This window comes from Simochromis diagramma, unplaced genomic scaffold (assembly GCF_900408965.1).
Source record: "Simochromis diagramma unplaced genomic scaffold, fSimDia1.1 OVJJ01000216.1, whole genome shotgun sequence".
Classification (NCBI taxonomy): Eukaryota; Metazoa; Chordata; class Actinopteri; order Cichliformes; family Cichlidae; genus Simochromis; species Simochromis diagramma.
In genome coordinates this window covers 9,991,798-10,013,644 of record NW_024386883.1, presented here as the reverse complement: position 1 = coordinate 10,013,644, position 21,847 = coordinate 9,991,798, and the positions used below count along the sequence as shown (strand labels likewise).

At 37.3% G+C, this 21,847-nt stretch overlaps 1 protein-coding gene across 3 annotated transcripts in view; it reads left to right on the top strand.

The window, feature by feature from the left end:
* Window positions 1-2,587: 2,587 nt before the first annotated feature.
* Window positions 2,588-21,847, top strand: part of gabrg2 (gamma-aminobutyric acid type A receptor subunit gamma2) — a 46,182-nt gene continuing 26,922 nt past the window's right edge. For 2 of the 3 annotated variants that reach the window (XM_040032201.1, XM_040032199.1), the window contains exons 1-5: window positions 2,588-3,083; window positions 12,232-12,371; window positions 16,689-16,756; window positions 19,964-20,184; window positions 21,437-21,519. In XM_040032201.1, the coding sequence (XP_039888135.1) occupies window positions 2,968-3,083; window positions 12,232-12,371; window positions 16,689-16,756; window positions 19,964-20,184; window positions 21,437-21,519 (628 nt within the window). In that variant the 5' untranslated portion in view covers window positions 2,588-2,967. The remainder of the gene's footprint in view (window positions 3,084-12,231; window positions 12,372-16,688; window positions 16,757-19,963; window positions 20,185-21,436; window positions 21,520-21,847) is intronic. The other variant, XM_040032200.1, reaches the window with a different exon arrangement.

Here is a 21,847-nt window from a genome sequence, read left to right as displayed (position 1 = left end):
GCTATGTTTCATGTTGTGGAAGATGTGTGTAGCTGTAGCTGTTTAACACTTACTTTATGTGTTAATCAGGGTCCACATACTTGCCAGTATGAGGTTACTAAATCATAACAGGACAAACACACCCAGATGAATAGAATTTTTTGAGGTAGGTCACTGCAGTGGAGACCAGGTGCATCACTGACACGAGGATGCACCAGTTTGGCTCAAATTTCTGCTGTGACTACTGAACCAAGTGGATCTAACCTGACATCTCTGCCTATGTGAGAGACAGTATAAAAAAAGAGAAATTGGGATTTTAGCTGGCTTCCTTGCATCTCCACAATAAATGTTTGAAATAAGTTTGTCAATATGTCTATTTTGTGTGCACTTAAAAAGAAAATCTAGTTTAATGTCTTCCAGTAGTGAAATAAATATCCGTCTGCCTTTGACTTAATTGACTGTTTAACTTTAGTGGCAGTTGGGTGTATCAGCATTTATCTAAATTACTACTTCCATCTAAACTAGATCAATACCTCCTTGTGCTGAACAGATTATCTGATGGTGACGTTTGGGCCAAGGCCCGCTAGGCCAGAGCCTATGACAGCTGGAGAACTGCATTAATATGACTGCAGAGGAAAGAGGGATACTGGTCCCTAGAGATGCTGTGTGTGTGTGTGTGTGTGTGTGTGTGTGTGTGTGTGTGTGTGTGTGTGTGTGTGTGTGTGTGTGTGTGTGTGTGTGTGTGTGTGAGCGTGTGTGAGCGTACGCGTGCACATGAGCTGATAACAAATAACCTTAAACCCCTTTCTTTCAGGAGGATATCCCAGCTATCATAAGGAGAGAGCCAGGGTACACCCTGGAAAGGTTTCCAATCTGCCTTTGCCAAACAAACAATTAAATAAATAAATAAAATGAAAATCCCTGTTTGGCTTTGGGGGATTTCTTCAGTACAGTTGAGTATGGTCAAACAAGTGTACATCCAACTGATCATAGAAGAATCTAGGTGATTGCCAATTTATTCCACTTTGAGAAATGTTGCAGGGTTGATGAAGCATCTGCCAATTTATTTAAGGTGATTAGTCTACATGGAACTCCTCTTGCCACAAATAAACACATAATAATGTTTTCAAATCAGGTACACCTCATCTTCCATGCAGGTCACACTTGCCAGCTGCAATCAGTGCTGATTGCTGGAATCCAATTTTAATAACTAATACTTAAAAACTAGAATCAGACTTTAGGTGATTAACATTCTGGGTCAATGAGTGTATGGCAAAAAGAACAACAAAAATGACCATAGTTGACCATGACTGTAAACTAGGGCAGAAAAAAAGTGATATTGAATGCCTGAATACCTCTGGAATTAATATAAAGAGTGGAACCAGACTCCAGATGAATAGAGACAAAAGAATGTGAGGACAAAAATATTTTACTTATTTGACTGTACAAACATGCAGTAAACTACTGCAGAAAACAAAACTCAGGTTAAAGATGCATACAAATAAAAGTTTCAGTAAAACCAGAAAAGAAAACATCGGTGATGAGAACATGTGGCTTCATCTTCCTGCCACCATTTCTGTCAGTTTCCCAAGAACCGGTTTAATTCTCTATGTTGTTGTGTTTTATTTTTTGACTTCCTCTATCTTTGCTCTTCTGGATTAACATTTAAAAATAATTCAAACATTTTCTCGAAATGGCTGTTCTGGTCTATTTCTGTAGATGGTTGGGATATGGCACAGGGAGAAGAAAAGAGCTGTACTGCAGCGGAGTCATTGATTTCTGAGTCAGGAAGGGAAAGGCTACAGTTTTTGTATTTAGAATTATGATATTTTTCTTCTTAAGCTTCTTTTCAAGAATTCACTGAACTGTAGTTAGCAAAGATATTGCATTAGCATACTTACACGAAGATACTGAAATGGATACCAAAGCATTATACATATCTCACCTAAAAAAAAAAAAAACTTCCCAGACTGGATTAAGATAAAGAAAGATATAATAAACATGTTTATTAGACATGTCAGCTTACTAACTGAATACAAATATAACCTGCTGCATGTCATATAATCAATTTATGTACAAACATGCAACAACGCAAAGCAATCATTTTGGAAATAATAAATAAGTGTAGGATATTAATTTACCTTTTCTCTGTTATGTTTTCTGTTATCTGGGCCATGCAGCCAGTATTCATCTGACTTTAAGCAGCAACGAACTGACTGGATCTGTCCTTAGTGCTGATTGGTTGTTCTGTATGTAACGCAGACGCAACTGATAGAGCTGTCCGAGGTTCTGATAGAGTGATTTGCCTGGACTCATGCCTGTAGCATATTAAACCATTCCAAGCAGATGTGTAAGACACCAAGAAACACACAATCATATCTCATCTCAATATATTAATACATTAGTGTAATTGTAATTATAACAGTCTAACACACACACACACACATACATACATACATACATACATACACACACATATATATATATATATATATATATATATATATATATATATATATATATATATATATATATATATATATATATATATATATATACATATATATTCAAAACCTTAACTTGGTGCTTCCGCTTAGTGAAACCACGCATGTGTTGATCCGTGCTGCAGCAACGTGCATCAGTTCCTCTCTGACCCCAGTGTTAATCTGCATTCAGACTGAGGCTTCGCTGCCTTTCTTGGCTTCTCGATAGTGGAGCAGCTTATTTCTTGGGGCTTCGCTGTTTTGTGCCAGTCTTGTAGGCCCCTGCCAGTGCTGTCGAAACGGCAACACACACGCACGAAGACGGGCGATACGAAACGAAGCTTTTCGACTCGCGTCGATTTTGTTTTGGCTGATTTCACACCGCCGCGCGCTCGCCTCCAGTCTCGATTTGCAGAACGGCTACTGCTAGCGTGCGTAATGTATCGCAGAGAGGAAACACAGTAAATAGACGGACACGTCCATCTGCAAGAAAGAGGAGACGAAGATGGTGATGATGGCTTCGCCAAAATCAGCCTTCAAATGCTCGATACCGATGGCGAAGCCTTCCCTCCCGCTGAAGCTGCTTTTCTGGGTGTTTATTGTCGTGAATCACTCTACAAGGTAAGATATTAACGCGTATTTTTTTCTCAGAACCACGACTGTGTTTCGGCCCGTTGGTCAGCATGTTTCAGATTTTTATCAGCAAATATAGCAGTGCCTCCATTCCAACACTGGCGTGCTATTAAGGGGATCCTGAGCCGTTGGGTAGCTGAGAGGATGTAGTTTTGTATTTAGGGGGAAAAACCGGAGCTTTCGGTGTACATGTGGCACGTTTAATTGCGGTTCCAGTTGAAGTGGAATATTGTTAATAATATTAAAATTGCCTCAGCGATACACGCATGCACATTGTATGTGTGCTACACCCTGTGTATCAATGTGTTGTTGGTGTTTTTAATTTTAAAAAAAAATCCCCACAAAGATCTACAGATTGAATATTTGGCTTTGAAAAGCGAATAACAGTGATACACATTTATACGACGATACCAGTGTCTCCCTCTCAATCTGCCCCGCGTTAGATGTAGCATAGTGGCAGGCTAAGTTGAGTGAAGCTAAGGCTACATTTAGTCTGTTAAGCTGTCTTCAAGTATATTCTAAGAGTCAAAGCCTTGTTATGAACGCACTGGCCGGAGGAGGTCGAAATGGAATAGAGGCCACATGAAAACAATCGGTTGTTATAAAGGCAAACTTGAGGATAAAGAGGGAACCTTTCCTCCCACGTATTTGAAATAAAAAAAATAAGCATTTCAAAATGGCAGACAATCACACAGAGAATATAAGTATGAAGGCACAATAAGGAAATGGACAGCACATATGCACTGATCCTTGCCCAACACAGGCACACAACCAAAAACACCTGACATTTCTGCTTTAACTGTGGGCCGAAATTGTGTTTGTTACAAAGACAATGAAAGAGAAGAAAGAAAGCTGTGTGGCTGCTCCTGTGAAGACTTCATCCCTGTATAGTGAGATAAGAATACTGGAGAGCAAGGGGATGGTTAGGCTCCTCGCATCGGTTTCCTCTTGTGCTGCTGGACGGTGAAAAATGGAGGCAGATAAATCAACCGACGTTCAATCACCGTCATGCTGGTCAAAACCTTGGGGCTCTTTGCCCAGATCTACATTGTTAGGCCTGTGTATTTCTAATTGTCTGGAAAAGTAAAGTGGTGTATACAATGCACTTGAGTAAATGCTGCTAATCAATATGTGACCATATGCAGACACCTGTGCGGAGGTCACACTTAAAGTATGACTCAAACTATTTTAGAAGTTTCGGTCCTATGTATGGCATAATGATTAAAATGCATCCACTGACAGGAAGTAATTTATGATTCATGTATGAAAGCTCTTTTATAAGACATCAAGGTCTTTGCATGCATTCAGTATTTTGTGCTACTTTGTGACTCATTGACATTTACTATGTGTAGTGATGTCAGACTGCATCACAATACGTTAACCCAGTCAGTTACTCAGGTAGTGCAGTCAATTACTGTCACAGATCAAATTTTGCAGAACACCCTCAAGCAGAAGAAGGGGGAATTTGGTTGCAGATTCTTTGGTATTTTCTTCTATGCGTGGGTAGGTAGGTGTCAGATCTATAACTAGGATCCACTAGAAGATTTTCAGGCGAGGGATCATGGGAAGAGGGCCTCGACATGATGGAGTGATGTCTGAGCAAAGTCTGGTGGTACTTACATTATGTGCCATCCCAGATGATGATTTTGCAAACTCAAGCGTGTTAGGTAGCAGATGAAATTCGTTACATAAGTCTAATTTATTTATTTGCTTTATATTTTTAGCGTTCTAACCTTAGCTGCTCTAGGACATGTGAAAATTCTCAGCTCAGATCATATCATATATGGTAGAAAATACCATCAAAAATGACTTATTTTGACTCAAAATTGATGTGATTTCTACAACACCATCATTATGGGACACTGTTTGACCTGAATGCATTTTTTTTTTTCAAATATCATGATTAAATGTCTATTTATAATTTAACACTTCTAATGAGTAGCTGTGGTAGAAATAAAGGGCAGTACTGAGAGTGTAATGAGTGGTAAAACAAATATATTTTAATTTTTGAAACCTTGTCCTCTGAACTTATGTGCAGCACCAGTGTTCTAGCATCAGTATTTATTAACTTCCTGACCTCCCACTGAAGTTGGTGGGACTTAATTGATCCATTTTGTACAGAACAAATGTAACATTATATCTCACTCAATCCATTTTGTGTGAGTGCACTTAAGGCCTGAAGAAGAAGAATGCTTGGATTAACAAAGAAAGTTGATTAAGACATTACGTTGATCTAATTCTTGGACTAGGTGTTGTCTAGCCAGCTAATCTAAAGAAACCCTGACTATGCTGAACTTGAATGCTTCAGTTCCCAAACGCTTGGTAATAAAAGAAGAGCTAATAGAAGGAAATGGTAAACACGGTCCTGTCGTAACTTTCTTTAAACATGTTGCTAGCATAGTCAAAATGACCTTATAGCTTTCAGTTACATTTTAGAAAAATGGAAAGAATATATAAGATAACATTTATAACGCACACTGTGGTAATTTCTAAAGGCTTTCTGTGTTTCATTGTGGAACAAACATAAAAAGCTAATGCCATTTATTCAGCACTGTGATTTCTAAGGCAACAAAAGCAAATTAAACTGTAAGTTGAAAGATATATTGATGCTGTCTGTTTATTTAACTAGCGCCTTTGTAGAGTTCATTTTCTGACTACAAAAATCTCTCAGGCAGACGTATTTTCTGTACATAGGATGTAATCTATGTCCATTCAATTTTTGAGCTGCTGTTAAGTATTAATAATATGGGAAACATTTCACTACACATTTTATGCTAATTGTATAAAGTAGCTGTTAGTATGTTAGTATGCCCTATGCAATTATCCCTATCTGCCACCGATTCTCATCAGTTTGTCAGTATTTTTAGACAGAATTCCATCGAATTGGAAACCTACAATGAATTAAATGGTCTGCCAAACTGCCATACATCATCTGCTTCTTGTCACTTGGAAAGGGTCAGGAGTTTTGACAAACTGCCATGTATTCCATAATTAGCATCATGTGAATTTGTGTCTTAGAATTCCTAAAAGTCAGTTCATAGCAAAGACATGTTGTCATTTTTATTTTATTTTATTTTTTCTGCCTATAGTGAAGACAGTTTGACAGGTCAGTAAAAGAAACAGGCAACACTCATGGTTATCTTTCTAAAACTGAGAAACTCTGGTAGATATTGAAGTCAAAGAAATTTTGGAATAAAGGTGGGAGGGCTTAAGTTGAAGCACTTTGGCCTTCTGTTGTTACACACACACACACACACACACACACACACACACACACACACACACACACACACACACACATATATATATGTACTCACTTTTAAAGAGTCTAAATTAATAGATTTTGGCGCTTTAAGTCTCAGTCATACAGGCCTAGAGACCATGTGACAACCTCTGGTTGCTAGGGAAAAATGTGTCTTGGCAAGTGGTTGCTGGAGGTTGCTAAGTGAAATTGGTCTCAAAGACACAAAGAGGGTGCTGTACCAAAAAGCTTCTTGTAATTAGTGTGGTCACCTGTAGTTTGCATTCAGCTGCAACACATGTTGAAAAAATGAGCAGCTTTTATTTGGAAGATTAATTCTATTTATTGTTTGAGTAACAAAAATGCAATTGCGTCGTGGTTTTCAGTGTAGCGTGATATACCTCAGTGGACTAGAAAAATAAACATTTAGTGTCTTGGCCAGCGTGACTCAGGCCTTAGCTGTTGGTTTCACAGACAGACAGCAACAATCACAGTCACAGAATACAAATTTTTCCCGCTGTACTTGTGTTTGCCATGGAGCCAACAACTGGTTTCTAGGCCTGTGTGACTGGGATTTAACTTAATGTAAGTGAAATTATTACAGAAACGGCTCATTATATTCGCCCACTGATCAAAATCTATTAATATGCTCTAATCTTTGTAATGTGGTTTACAGTGGAGTGGTCTGTAAATAGATTGGTTGTATTAGGATGCCAGAATGCAGTTAAGTAGAGCAGTTAAATCCTGGTAATTGGATGTTAATATTACAGCATGTGAGTAACACAACTTCAGTTGTTCATTTATTTAAATTTCCAGGTTGATTAAAGGAAAAACAAAATATAATATTTGAAACGTTTAGAGCCATATGATTTGTCAGTAAAATATCATTACTAACAAAATACAACTGTATATTTTTTCTTTCATTAAAGGTAGAGTCTGTGAAAAGTGTTGCATCAACAACATCATGTACAGAAGAGTTTGTTGTGTTGTTGCCAAAGGTGCAAGATAAATTTCATGTTGAGTAATAAGGATCATGAAGGTTCATTAGATCATGCTGCTTTATTGGCTGCAGTTTGGAACATATGTGGTAGAGTGATAAACTGGATGAGGTCGAAAGCTGCTTATACTGCTGATATTACTGATATTATTGTTCTTGGACCCTCTTGTGAATATGTGAAACTGCAGCAGAGGATAGATACTTCGCTATTGCTTTGCATGAAACTTGAGATGAGAATTTAATTGAAATTCCAATACTGTCGTTACCACAGTCAATACCAGCACAATTATTGAAGTGCACATGCATAAGTATGAACCCAGATATACACATGCAGCATGCATGTGCAGGCACTAACACGGGGCTCTCTGTGGACCTTCAGGTACAGAATTAATAGGCAAACCCTTAGATCTGCCTGTAGTGAGGAACACATGGCTCTTCCTTTGATCTACTCATATTTGGAACATTTCCATATACACAGAGATATTCTGTGAGATGAATACAGATGATTAAATTGCAGCAATCTGAAAAACTGCATACTCCATCTATCTATCTATCTATCTATCTATCCATCTATCTATCTATCTATCTATGGTAGATATCCCATTCTTTTGTTTTGGTAATAGATGGCTCTTAATGGTATCTAATGTAGGAGGACTGCTGTTCAAAACATTAGTCACACCCAACTGAAGAACACAAGAAAGCTATCAGTGCTTCTACCCTTGTGTTTTACCATGTTTTTTTCATTCTTTCTCATTCTTTACTATTTTATTCAGACATCTCCCCATCTAAAGCCTCGTTGAAAGCTCACAAATATTTCAAGGTTGCTTTTCTGGTCTGTTGGCCATCTCCTTGATCTAATCCAGCTGTTGCTAGAGGTGCCCAAGTGATCCCGATCTGTGATGGTATGAGGATTAGAGCCAAGAGAGGAAGTGTCCAACCAGTTAGGTATCTTCTCATCTGCTTTCTTATCTGCAACTCCCTGTTTTTTTTTACTAAATCAGTATGTATATATAAAAGGAAGTGTTGATAAATATTCAGACATAAAAAGAAATTATTTAGACATAAGACCAGTAAAACATCATTAAAAGACACACATAAAAACAGAATAGGCTGAAGGCAAAAAAATTGTCTGAAATCAATTTTAGACCAAAATGTTTTTGTGTGCTTATTTTCAAAGCACTCGGCTTTAAAGCAGATTATATATGTTTCTTTGGGACCCTTTTGAACACCTAATATGATATAGGTCAAGTATGTATTTGTAGAGAAGCTAAAAGGTTTTTGTATAGTTTTGCTGCAGTATTTACACAGATCTTCATTGACATTCTTATTGGCCTGCTAATCTCAGGAAAACCCGACCACCAAACTGCATTTCTTTATGTATTCTTTTCCTTCATGAACAAAAACCTTCTGGAGGGCAGTCCAACCACTGATTGCATAATGAACTGCTGTCTTGGTAAATCACACACTAATTACATACAGATTGTGCTCACACAAATTGAATGAAAAGATGTAGTGCAAATTTAGCTTGTGCTTGTATGCCTATAAATCTGCCCTGTGATCTCTTTCACCAACATGCCTCTTCTCTGTTCTTCTCTGTTCTTCTCTGTATGTTACTTACATATCTTCATCTTGCCCACTGGCAGTAAAAATCTTATCTTTTATTTTAAAAATGCGTGTTAATGAAAGGTCTTTTGAAGTATAGGATGTTGTAAGCTGATTAATTGTCCCTTTTATATTACATTAAGACTGCTTTTGTTTTAGTAATATAATTTACCAGGATCATACTTTGGTGTTGGATAGAAGGGAAAGCATTTACAGCTCAAGTGTGGTGGTATATGTGATATATGTGATAAGTCTGAGGTGAGAAAGTAAACTCTGGAAAAATGTCCTGTCCTCACATACAGGGAGTGCAGAATTATTAGGCAAATGAGTATTTTGTCCACATCATCCTCTTCATGCATGTTGTCTTACTCCAAGCTGTATAGGCTTGAAAGCCTACTACCAATTAAGCATATTAGGTGATGTGCATCTCTGTAATGAGAAGGGGTGTGGTCTAATGACATCAACACCCTATATCAGGTGTGCATAATTATTAGGCAACGTCCTTTCCTTTGGCAAAATGGGTCAAAAGAAGGACTTGACAGGCTCAGGAAAGTCAAAAATAGTGAGATATCTTGCAGGGGGATGCAGCAGTCTCAAAATTGCAAAGCTTCTGAAGCGTGATCATCGAACAATCAAGCGTTTCATTAAAATTGGTATTAGTCAACAGGGTCGCAAGAGGCGTGTGGAAAAACCAAGGCGCAAAATAACTGCCCATGAACTGAGAAAAGTCAAGCGTGCAGCTGCCAAGATGCCACTTGCCACCAGTTTGGCCACATTTCAGAGCTGCAACATCACTGGAGTGCCCAAAAGCACAAGGTGTGCAATACTCAGAGACATGGCCAAGGTAAGAAAGGCTGAAAGACGACCACCACTGAACAAGACACACAAGCTGAAACGTCAAGACTGGGCCAAGAAATGTCTCAAGACTGGTTTTTCTAAGGTTTTATGGACTGATGAAATGAGAGTGAGTCTTGATGGGCCAGAAGGATGGGCCCGTGGCTGGATTGGTAAAGGGCAGAGAGCTCCAGTCCGACTCAGACGCCAGCAAGGTGGAGGTGGAGTACTGGTTTGGGCTGGTATCATCAAAGATGAGCTTGTGGGGCCTTTTCGGGTTGAGGATGGAGTCAAGCTCAACTCCCAGTCCTACTGCCAGTTTCTGGAAGACACCTTCTTCAAGCAGTGGTACAGGAAGAAGTCTGCATCCTTCAAGAAAAACATGCTTTTCATGCAGGACAATGCTCCATCACACGCGTCCAAGTACTCCACAGCCGGCTGGCAAGAAAGGGTATAAAAGAAGAAAAACTAATGACATGGCCACCTTGTTCACCTGATCTGAACCCCATTGAGAACCTGTGGTCCATCATCAAATGTGAGATTTACAAGGAGGGAAAACAGTACACCTCTCTGAACAGTGTCTGGGAGGCTGTGGTTGCTGCTGCACGCAATGTTGATGGTGAACAGATCAAAACACTGACAGAATCCATGGATGGCAGGCTTTTGAGTGTCCTTGCAAAGAAAGGTGGCTATATTGGTCGCTGATTTGTTTTTGTTTTGTTTTTGAATGTCAGAAATGTATATTTGTGAATGTGGAGATGTTATATTGGTTTCACTGGTAAAAATAAATAATTGAAATGGGTATATATTTGTTTTTTGTTAAGTTGCCTAATAATTATGCACAGTAATAGTCACCTGCACACACAGATATCCCCCTAAAATAGCTAAAACTAAAAACAAACTAAAAACTACTTCCAAAAACATTCAGCTTTGATATTAATGAGTTTTTTGGGTTCATTGAGAACATGGTTGTTGTTCAATGATAAAATTATTCCTCAAAAATACAACTTGCCTAATAATTCTGCACTCCCTGTATATTTGGGCTCCTTAAAACCAGCTTTTCTGACATATTCCCTTGTTTGAATTTATTCATTGTTTCTATAGAATCACTGACCTGAAAATTAAAGGAGAGTTTTAGCTGTTACTGGAAAAAAATACAGCAAAAGCACACACAAATCTTACACGTACTTACATTTAAAAAGAAAATATTTTGCAGATGGTATTATCGTTGTTAGACAGTTGTTGGCTTTAGTTTGTTTTTGTCCTTCATCACAAAAAAAACCTTTTAGGTGATTTAACACTTGAGCCTTAAATTTCTTTGTGGCTTTCAATCATGGTAAAATGTGCTGTCAATAAACACAAAAACTTGCATTTGGATTTTGAATTAAATACTCAATGCATAGTTGTATCCATTGCTAAAAAGAAAAAATAAAGTCATTTGAGGTTTAGTGTAACTGACTTAATGGTCAAATTTCAATAGAAATTTACTTTTATCCCTTAAGAATCTGTCACACAGATTTTGTTTTTTCCTGATTGGAAGAAAACAAAATGTTATATAAGTGAGTCATCGTTACTTAATTGATTATTATTTATTTAGGTTACAACTGTCTGAACTATGGTGAGTTGGTATTACTAATACTAACAAGGTTGCTAACTATCAAACTGCAATATTTTAAACATGAACATCATGTCTTGATAGGGACAGAGTGTGAACAAGGCTTCCAGGAAGACTAAATAAATGATTAAAGCCAGTGCCACACGGGATTGTAGCTGTCATATACTTTTATATATTATCTTAGCTGCACATATCTGTATGACCCTCGCTTCATCTTGAGGTCACAATTAATATTTTTTTCCAACAAGACTGAGAACAGCAAAATTATGGCAAAAGCAGATCTGCATTTATGAATGCGTTCATACAAATTCAATTCTTTTCACATCAGATATCAGAAAGCAAGCAGTCTGTTTGTACTCCGAGTTATCTGATCTAAATGCATCAAATGATTGAACTGTAAATACCGGCAGGCTGCTCATCAAAAACTGCCTTAAAATATCAAATATATTCAAAATATCTCATAAGGGTATTGAAAATATATGTCTACAGAAATATGTTTTTCCAAATAGTAAGTGAGCTAACAGATTTTACAGTGAGAACAAATGAAACTGAATGTCATGAAAGTTTAAGAAATGAGGCATTTGCCTACACGGAGGACACGCCTTGTATTTGTTCTTTTATTTAACTATGCAAGTACTTTGTTACACAAAAAATACCAGGAACGAAAAAAAAATATTAAAACAATCCTTTAATCTTTAAAATACCTTTCTCTTTCTGTCTTTCTCACCTAAAGATTTCTGCTTTAAAAAAAAAAACCCACATGGGAAACCACTGGGAAAGAATCTACTTTGTATCCCTTCAAAAGAATTTGCTGATTATATGCATTTTTTTACTCTCTCCCTTGCAGCTCCGTCCAGAGTGATGACGATGATGAGGTGTCTAACAAGACGTGGGTGCTGACTCCTAAAGTGTATGAGAGTGATGTCACACACATCCTAAACAGCCTACTAGATGGATATGACAACAAACTCAGACCTGACATCGGAGGTGGGCGCTGATTTTTCACAGATAATATGTTTAGTCACAGAATCATAAAGATATCTGGCAAAATTTGTAATTAGAGCTATTCAACAACGAGTCAACAGTACTTAGGCTTAGGTTTTGGGTTAAGAGTTATAATAAAAGTGACTTGTGTTACACTGATGTTACTGTAGACCGAAATGTATAACCTACTGAACCAGGTCTAGATTTGTAAGAGTGGCTGCACAAAGTTTCATTAACAATCCAGAAACAAAGACCTTTAAATGAAGCAGCTGGCAGTGTACTAAACACAAACCAGACAAACACACTTATAACCTCTGTTTAACAACAGAATTACCCTTATGAATCATTGAATACATAATTCATAATAAAAAAAATAGATTTAGATGTAGTTATAATTATTAAGTCAATTTTCAGTAAAACAAAGCATTCATTTTCTGGTTCACTCATAAAAAGCACAGCCATTTCAAACATAATAAATAGATAATGAAAGTAAAACTTCCTTGCCATAGTCTTAAAATTTCAGTAGTCTTTAGAAACTGTGAAAAAATACTGTTGAAGCTTTATACCAGCTGTCTTTTTTTTCCAAGACCCTTACTTCTCTTAAAAAATGCACATGCATGCAGTACGGTCAGGGAAACTGTCACCATCCTGCAAGCCTGTAGACAGCTATCTTACTCTCTGGAGTCTGACAGACAGCTGAGCAGGACTCCTTGTCTGCAGAAGCCTATCACGTCCATCTGCAAGACCAGATAAGGGAGATACTCAATACCTTTGAATACTTGATTAATGTGTCAGTGGTTTCCTGGGAAACTCAGTTAAAGTCAGAAATAGTGTTGAAGTGACATAGTGTCAAATAATAAAGCTGCACCAGTCTACATGGTACTATAAAAATTTGCTTGCTCACCCACTATAATATCCATACACATTTGGCACTATCCAGTGCTGTATTCAGGCAAAAAATGACAAGGATAGTTTATAAAAATCCTTTACTACTTACTTTTCTGCTTTGTGAAAGCTTATACCATCATTAGGCAATTTTGTTGCAACAAAAGGTCATAGTCCATTGTGACAGATGGAATACAGCACCAGAAAGATTTTGACCTAATTTCAATCATAACTTTATTAAGCATGACTAATGAATTGACCTAAATGATAAATTTATTCTGCGCATGAATGTAGCAGAGTAATGTTGATGTAGCATCAGCAACAAATCCTTTACATTAGTCTGTATTCATGTTTTCCTGTATACGATGTACATTATTATACATATTTTACAGTATATTTAATACCACCTATAAAGTGACAGGTTTTATGAGGGATGGTCATTATTCTTGATACTTTGAAAGTGGGTCTGTGCTATAAATTGAAGAGCAGCTTAGATGTGCTTTGAGGTGAAGCTGCAACCAAGAGAGCCGCTGCTTAGCTGGGCGGCTGGCTGCCACAGTCTTAGCCATCATCTTCAAATGTTCTGTGATCTTGCTCTCTCAGCGCTAGTCTTCCAGCTGCCACCAAGTTACACATCTACACAGGGGATATAATTAACTGGCTGTACTGTCATCTGAGCCAACAACCAACCAGTCATACCAAGGCAAAGTGAAGTTTCTACTCCACTTCTCAGAGCTCTCAAAGTTGTGGATTTAGATTAATTGCTGATTGTGCCATAGCTTCCATCGGAAGTCCATCGTGATGCTGATTTAATTTTAATGGAACTAGAGTGTATTGTATATAAAGAATTGAAGCAATTGGACTGTGAGACAGAAAAAATGGTCTAAGACTCTTAGAGGCGATCAGGGTTTTTTAAAGATCCACTAATATGGAGAACAGAAGCAAGGACTTAGAGTTGTTGTACACTAAGTTAGATGATGTTAGGCTTCAGCTATAATGGATTCGCTTGTTTTATATTGTTACCAGGAGGAAGTTTTGAATTTTAGGAAGACAATAAAACATTTATTTTTATATCAATGATATATTTTAGGACTGGGCGATATGACCCAAAATTCATATCTCGATATTCTTTAGCTGGATGGCGATATATGATATATATCTCGATGTTTTTTTGTTGTTGTTTTTTTTTAAATTCAAGTGTTTATTGAAGTTATGCAAAAAATAAAATGAGATGTACAGTATTTGATGGCATCCTTTGTTCTTAGACTCATATATACAGTAGTCTGGATGACCGCCATCACTTCAAGTTCTTTTTCTTCACATAAGTATGAATAAAGCCTTAAAGTAAAAACAAAAAGAGAGTTCTTAGTCACACTGTGTCCCAGATGTCACACAGGCACTTTTATTAAAATACAGCGTAGATGTACATGAAAAAATTACTAAGAAATAAATTATCAGCATTTATTAAATAATAATGCTCCATAAATTAAATAAAACAATGTTGTTTTTGTGCATAACAAAAAGCTCACAATTGTGCAGTCAAAATCTAGATTAAAAGATGCTGAGCATAGTAACAAAGACAGATTCCGCAGCTGCTCTGTTCCCAACTTCTACTGCGTGACTGACAGCCTGGAGTTTGAAATCCTCTTTGTAACCACGTCTCTGAACAGGTGCCATTTGTGGTCCTTAAACACACACAATACGGTAATTTTACGTTGAAGTACGGTACGTACTAAAACATTTTTTGACAGCGCCTTGTACCACATAAAAGCGGTTCGCGGTCAGTAAGCACAACCAGAACTCATACATAAGGCGCACTGTCGAGTTTTGGGAAAATGAAAGGATTTTAGGCCGTGCAGCCCCGTGCATGGGGCTGAATGGCGTTAACGCGTGAGCGCTGTTAGCTCATTAGCTGATCTTGTTGTTGCCTGCAGGTGAAGCGATGGGGGAGGGGGGGTTACAAAAGTGGACGAAGGAGAGGCAAACTCGCGGCTCCACAAGTATAATTATAACCTGACATAGACTATATCGATATGAACAATATTGTCACATCTCATATCTCGTATAAAAATATATCGATATATTTAAAAACTCGATATATCGCCCAGTCCTAATATATTTTTTGTTAGTCCCAAAATTTGATGTTTTTTTAAATTTATGATTATTTATGTCCCTTATGATTTCATTGATATATCCCGCCCCACTTATTTACAGGTAACAATATTTGAGACCATTGCATATGTGTCTCATTGTTTTGCATGCATGTGTTTGTGTTCATTCACATGCAAACAATGTCAGTAGGGTGGGAGTGCAACACACATTTATGTTTGCCTTTGAGGGACATGGGAAATGGATGCAAACCTGCACTCACTTCCTCAGTCTCTCTCTCACACTCACTAAAGCTCCTACATCAAACCTTGAGGGTGGTTGAGTTTTAACCTGACTGTCCTCTAAGACATAGCAGCCAGTCATCCATGAAGATTAGATAGCAACATGTACAAGTTGATTCAGGCTACCTCAGAGGCTCTAGCAGAGAATGAATGTCCATTTGACACCAGCGTTCTTGTCTGGTCCCTGGCTGCCTAACTTGCTAACCCAGGAAAGGCAATTAGGCCACAATGGTAAAACATAAAAAGGTGGACAAGTGGTATAACTGCAGGTGCAAAAGAAGATAGATACATGCAAAACATGTGCATGCAAAGGTTTTCTTTGAAATGCATTATTCTTAATTAAAAATCAGACTTTGAACATTCATTGTAAAATTAAGTAATATATTTGTTTTGTGAAAAATGATATCAACAGTGAATACATAGAGAATGATTGTGTGGTTCTCAGAAACCAGTTTGATGTGGAAGTTGCCCATGTATTCTTAGTCTAGAGAAAGGAGGTCTGAACATTTATAACACTGAAATAATCTAGGTTCAACTCCTTGTTGTCAGCTAAGGAACCTGCAAAACCTTCAGGTTTTATAGGTTCTTTGAGTTCTTCCCATAGACTTTGATGTAAGGTTGGATGCATGTTGCATAGCTTCTGTGATGGATAGAATCATCTACCTTAAATAATGTATTATTGAGTACTCATGGTGTTTGTTTTTTCCCATTGGTTTGAATTAGATGTTGCAAATTCAAAGCCTGACAAAGATCCACATCAAAATATTCAATTTTCAACAAACTTGGTGCTGACTGTGTAGATGACCTGTTTTCCAGGTGTGAATTAAACAACATGTTCATGTTTCTCCTCTCACTGCCATCTAACTGAACACTGATATTTTCCAAACACTTTCTATTCACACTTTCACAGCAAAGGGAATCGTCACCTTCTTTTTCCCTTTGATGGTGACATATAAAACAATCTAACCCTTCTGGAAAATTTTGTGCTACCATATGAAAGATAATTTTTACCCTCTAAAATGATTTTTCCTGTTCTTCATTGCAGTCAAGCCAACAGTGATCCACACAGACATGTTTGTCAACAGCATTGGACCAGTGAATGCCATCAATATGGTAAGTGAATACATTTTTATTGTTAATTATTGTGAAGCTGGTAGAGAGTGCTTTAGTATGCGTAAGTCATTAGTGTCATTGTAGTCTAGCATTATGATTAAATTAAGTACATTTTATTTATCTCTAATAGTAAGAAATTAATAAATAAAGAAATATTAAGTTATAAAAGATTTTTATTTTAAATTTAATCAAGCAAATACAAAAGAGTTAACATGTTGCAGTTGAACACCTCATATGTCTAAATAAGACAAAACATTATAACAGGTAACAATTTTGTGTTGCTCAGCATGCATGCCAGATCTCACAGTAGTATATTTGAATATGACTGTGTGCACTGGCAAATCCTGACATATTCTGGATTTGTACATGCCAAGAATTGCATCTGAGTCAACTGTCAAAGCTTTTTGTGTTTTGTTCAAGTAAATATACTTAATTTGTTATTTTCTTTGGGTCTGGTTTAAAGGCAAGGGCTTTTTTTTTTTAAATTTCTATCATATCTGTTATGATTGTGAATCACAAATTGCTGCTAAAACCATGATACCATAGCTTTGCTAAATGTATTTCTGTTAACCAATAGCAGTAGTTCATGAATGTTTCTAATGCAGTTCAGTATTTTTGTTTGTTTGTTTGTTATGCTATATACAAAAGTTCTAAAACACTGGGACATCATAATGTTTTCTCAAAAAAAAAAAAAATCTGTTCATTATTCAGTGTCATAAATCCTATAACAGCGGGGAAGATTGTGGCTATATTTCACATTCGGTGAGATATTGACTTCACACTAATCTTCAGTGGCCCTTTATTTAATCCGATATCACAATAAAGCGTGTAATAGACATGTCGGTCCACCGTGTCCATTTCACACTTTGCCTCTCCAAAACGTGAAATGTACATGCATGCAGAAGTTGCAGCAGAAGAAGATAATTTATTTCAAGCCAACATGAAAATAATCACAGGAAAGTGTTTAAACAGACATTATCCTAGCTTAATCGATTCTGGTGATTAAAGGACCCTGGAATGTACTTCATATGTTTTTACTCACTACAGATTTTGTGGCTTTAAATGTATTATTTCCCCATGATGGTAATGCAGTTTCTGCATGCAGTAATGCGACTTGTGCACGTGTGTCCATTTCACATTTTGGAGAGGCAAACCGTGAAATGAACACGGTGGACCAGTGTGTGTCTATTACACATTTTGTCATAATACTGGGTTGCTATATTGCTTTTCCTTAAAGTTTGATACTGTTTACTGTGTGTGTGTGTGTTTGTGTTATAATGATATTTTTCTTATGATCTTATGTGAATTTAATGATAATACAGAATAAAACGAATAGAATTGTGTTTTTTTTAAGTACTTTGTTACTTGCCAAGACAAGTCCGTCCAACATGAGACGCATTACTCTTACACAATTTCACATTTCTGTCAGCCAACATGTGTGGGAGAGCTTCTCAACTTCCAAAAATCCCTTTGCTGGATTCTTAGAAGGAAGTTACAGTTTTAGAGTGGAAAAAAAAATGTTTGAAATGCTGAATGTTCACTGATTCATATTGGTGACCCCTTAATGCAGAAGTAACAACAAAGTAGGGAAGCGTGGTCTAGAAGGAGGAGATTGATCCTCCTTGTTATCATTTCATGACATGAGCAATCTGTTCTACACTGTGATGCCATTCCATTTTGGTAAGTAGCTAAAACACCCACTCCGCTCCGGCTAAAGTGATGGAAGAAGAGATGCAATGATGGTATCAGTTAGAAAATGTGTGCTTATACTCAAATTAGGAAGTCTGCGACCATGCCTGGCTGTGCTTCTATGAAGAGGGCATTTTGACATGAAAGGTTGACTGATTGCCTCGTATTCATATGTAATACATGTGCTTGGGCCAGTCATTTCACACTATAACATGACAAATGTTGTTAGGTTGGTAGTTTTTCTGAGGAGCACAGAGTACTCTGATTGTACGGGGGTGTGAATCTTGGCATGAATACAGTTTTGATTTCTTATTTATGCAGTAGGAATCTAAGATGGCTAAGTAACAAGTTATACGGGACAGTATAACAGTATAACAGATGGAAAGAGGTCAAGGTCTGAAAAATAAAAAGAATGAATGATACATTGCTGCTTTGTAGCCGCTGCACCTGAACATTTCTGAGCTGCTTTTAGAGCTGTTTGAATACTAAGAAGAATAAAAAGTTCCCAGGCCTTGAAAGATCCCAGACTATTTATGTTTATCATGCTCAGTGGGGCGCAGATGAAGATCCTCGAAGATCCTAAGTCATTCAGCCTTTCTCTTATCATTGTATTTGTACTGTTTGTCTGTCCCTTGTGATAAAAAGGGCTGCTGAAAGGATGGGAATTTTGCCTTGTGAAAATGTTTTTCAAATCTCATTTGGAACTCTTTGGCAAGGATTTAGACTTTATTGTTGGGATAAGCTTTGTCAGAAAGTTAATGCCTCTATGGCCTCTTACACACAAATCCCCAGATTTTTTTCTCTCTCCTGCTGTACTTCACTTTGAACCTCAGCGCTGAGCCTATCCAAATAACAAAATAAATAACACAGAATGATAGCTCTCTTTCTCTCTATTTTCATGTTTCACCTTTCCCTTTAACGCTACACCTGTCACGTTTCACCTATTGCTCTTCTTCTTCTCCCAGATGTGTATTGCCTATGCTTTCCTCCATATAGTGCATATGTTCCAACACAGCTGGCATAGTGTCACCGCACTGAATAGGAGACAGAAGGTTTTGTCAATGCTCAGGACAAAGTGCTGTCGAGGCAGCAGGTTATAAGGTCGGGTAATACTTCAGTCGAACAATGGGGGTTATTAATTGCCCCGTTGAACATTTAATTTTCAGGTTGAGGGCGTCAAGCTGGTCTTTTTTCAACAGTGCTCTTTAGCTGCGACAAAAGCACTTCCCGGCCTGAAAAGACACCATCTCCTTTAAGAAAATTGTATGCAAATGCATTTCAGCGTTAAGTTTCCTCTGGCATAGAAAAGTTCCCTCGAGACAGAAAAAAGTTCTCTTTGAGCCCACATTTTTAATTTGATGTTATAGCATCTCACAGTTTGAAGCTGCATGTTGTTGACAGCGCTAGATGACATCTTTTATCAGACCTTTATCTGTTGTGTAATGTGAAGCATGTTCAGTTTTTCTGAAGTAAAATTGAACACGACAGTTTGAGTGAAACTGCGTTTTGTGTCGTTAGGAATACACCATCGACATCTTTTTTGCTCAGACCTGGTACGACAGAAGATTAAAATTCAACAGCACAATGAAGGTTCTACGTCTCAACAGCAACATGGTTGGAAAAATATGGATCCCAGATACTTTCTTTCGCAACTCAAAGAAGGCCGATGCCCACTGGATCACCACACCCAATCGCATGCTCAGGATATGGAATGACGGCAGAATACTTTACACGCTGAGGTAAAACGTCAGTGATGCTGGAGCTTCTGATTTGCATGTTTCTCATTCATCTACAACTGACAGATTTATTAAAGTGAATTTTGGAATCTTTGACACCAGCTTAATTTTATCACACTGAATTATTTCTATTATTTCATAATTTATTTATCATTTGTACTTAGTGTTTCATTATTCTGAGTCTTTGGCATTTTGGATTTTGTTCTCTTAGTATTTTGTTATTTTCATTTCTCATTTTCATATGTTGCCTTTAAGCTTCCTAATATGCACAGAGGCCTTAACCTGCATGTAAGGACATTCTACATAAGTAATCTTTACACTGATTATCCTGAACACGCCTTGGGAAATTTTAGCTTCCTGCTTGTTATGGTTAACATTAATTAATGTACAGAAAAATCCATTGTGTTGAATGATTCAGAAAATTGCCTTTTGAGATGGAGGAACACCTGCTTTGGCATGCAGCTTAAAAAAAGCCTTTTAATTTTACATCAGCGTTCAATAGTTTAATTGCTTTAATTTGTCTCAAACCATATAACTCACAATGTTTCTGACTGTAAAACCATGAAACTAACGCATGCTATATGTAAAATAGGTTGATAGATCAAAAATAAATATTATTTTTTCTTATTACCATAATAAATAAAGCGGGCATTTGCACTGACACCACGATACATCAGTAGTGATAATAAGAGAGTAAGTGAAGTCTTCCGGACTCAATCGAGCTGTGATGGATGTTTCCCTATGCAGAACACTGCCTCTCCACTTCATTAATTTAGGGGACTCAGAACTTAACCACTGGTTGTTAATTAGGATGGCCGCTGTGAGTCGGTGCACAATGATACAAGACAATAGAGAGTGCGTGGATGGGTAAAGTCATTTAAGGTTATTCTCTCATTAAGAGGAAGTTTAATGACTTCTCCTTCAAACTTCCTCAGGTGTGAAAAAGAACTGTAGCTGTAAAAAAATAAAAATTTTTTGAAATTGTAATTAATAATTTCTTGTGTCGTTTATGATAAGGATTAGCGGTAAGGCCCGGGTTTGGTTAGAGCTACCCTTTTTGTAGAATTTTCACATAAAAAAATAAAACCAATAATGCCAAAATGTACCAGACTTCGTCTGAAATGAACAATATGACATAAAACAAAACCCATCCCTGGTGACCTGGTGATTAGACTGAAAAATTAGGTTTTATATAGAGTATTGTACAACATATTGCATTTTTGTGTTCATGGAGCTAAATTTCATCTCTCTGCAGGTTGACCATCGATGCCGAGTGCCAGCTTAAACTGAACAACTTCCCTATGGATGAACACTCGTGCCCCCTGGAGTTTTCAAGCTGTAAGTCTGACCATATGCTGAAACCCTACTGATTTACCCCTCCCTGTCTTCGTCTTCTCAAACAAACACACACAAACGCAGCAAGGCCCTAAACACGTCACATGTGAGCAAAGACTAAATTTAAGCAGTGATTATCCAACAGACCAAATCAAGGAATTAACGCATTTAAGATTTTCATTGGGAGCACTCCAGTTACCTAAAAGAAGGCACATGAGTCATGTGTGTATTTATGTAAATAGGAAAGGAATTATGCATGTAGAATATGTAAAGTATGCTTTAATGTAACTGGTTAGGTCTAAGATTGGTAAAAAGCAACAACAGCCTTTCA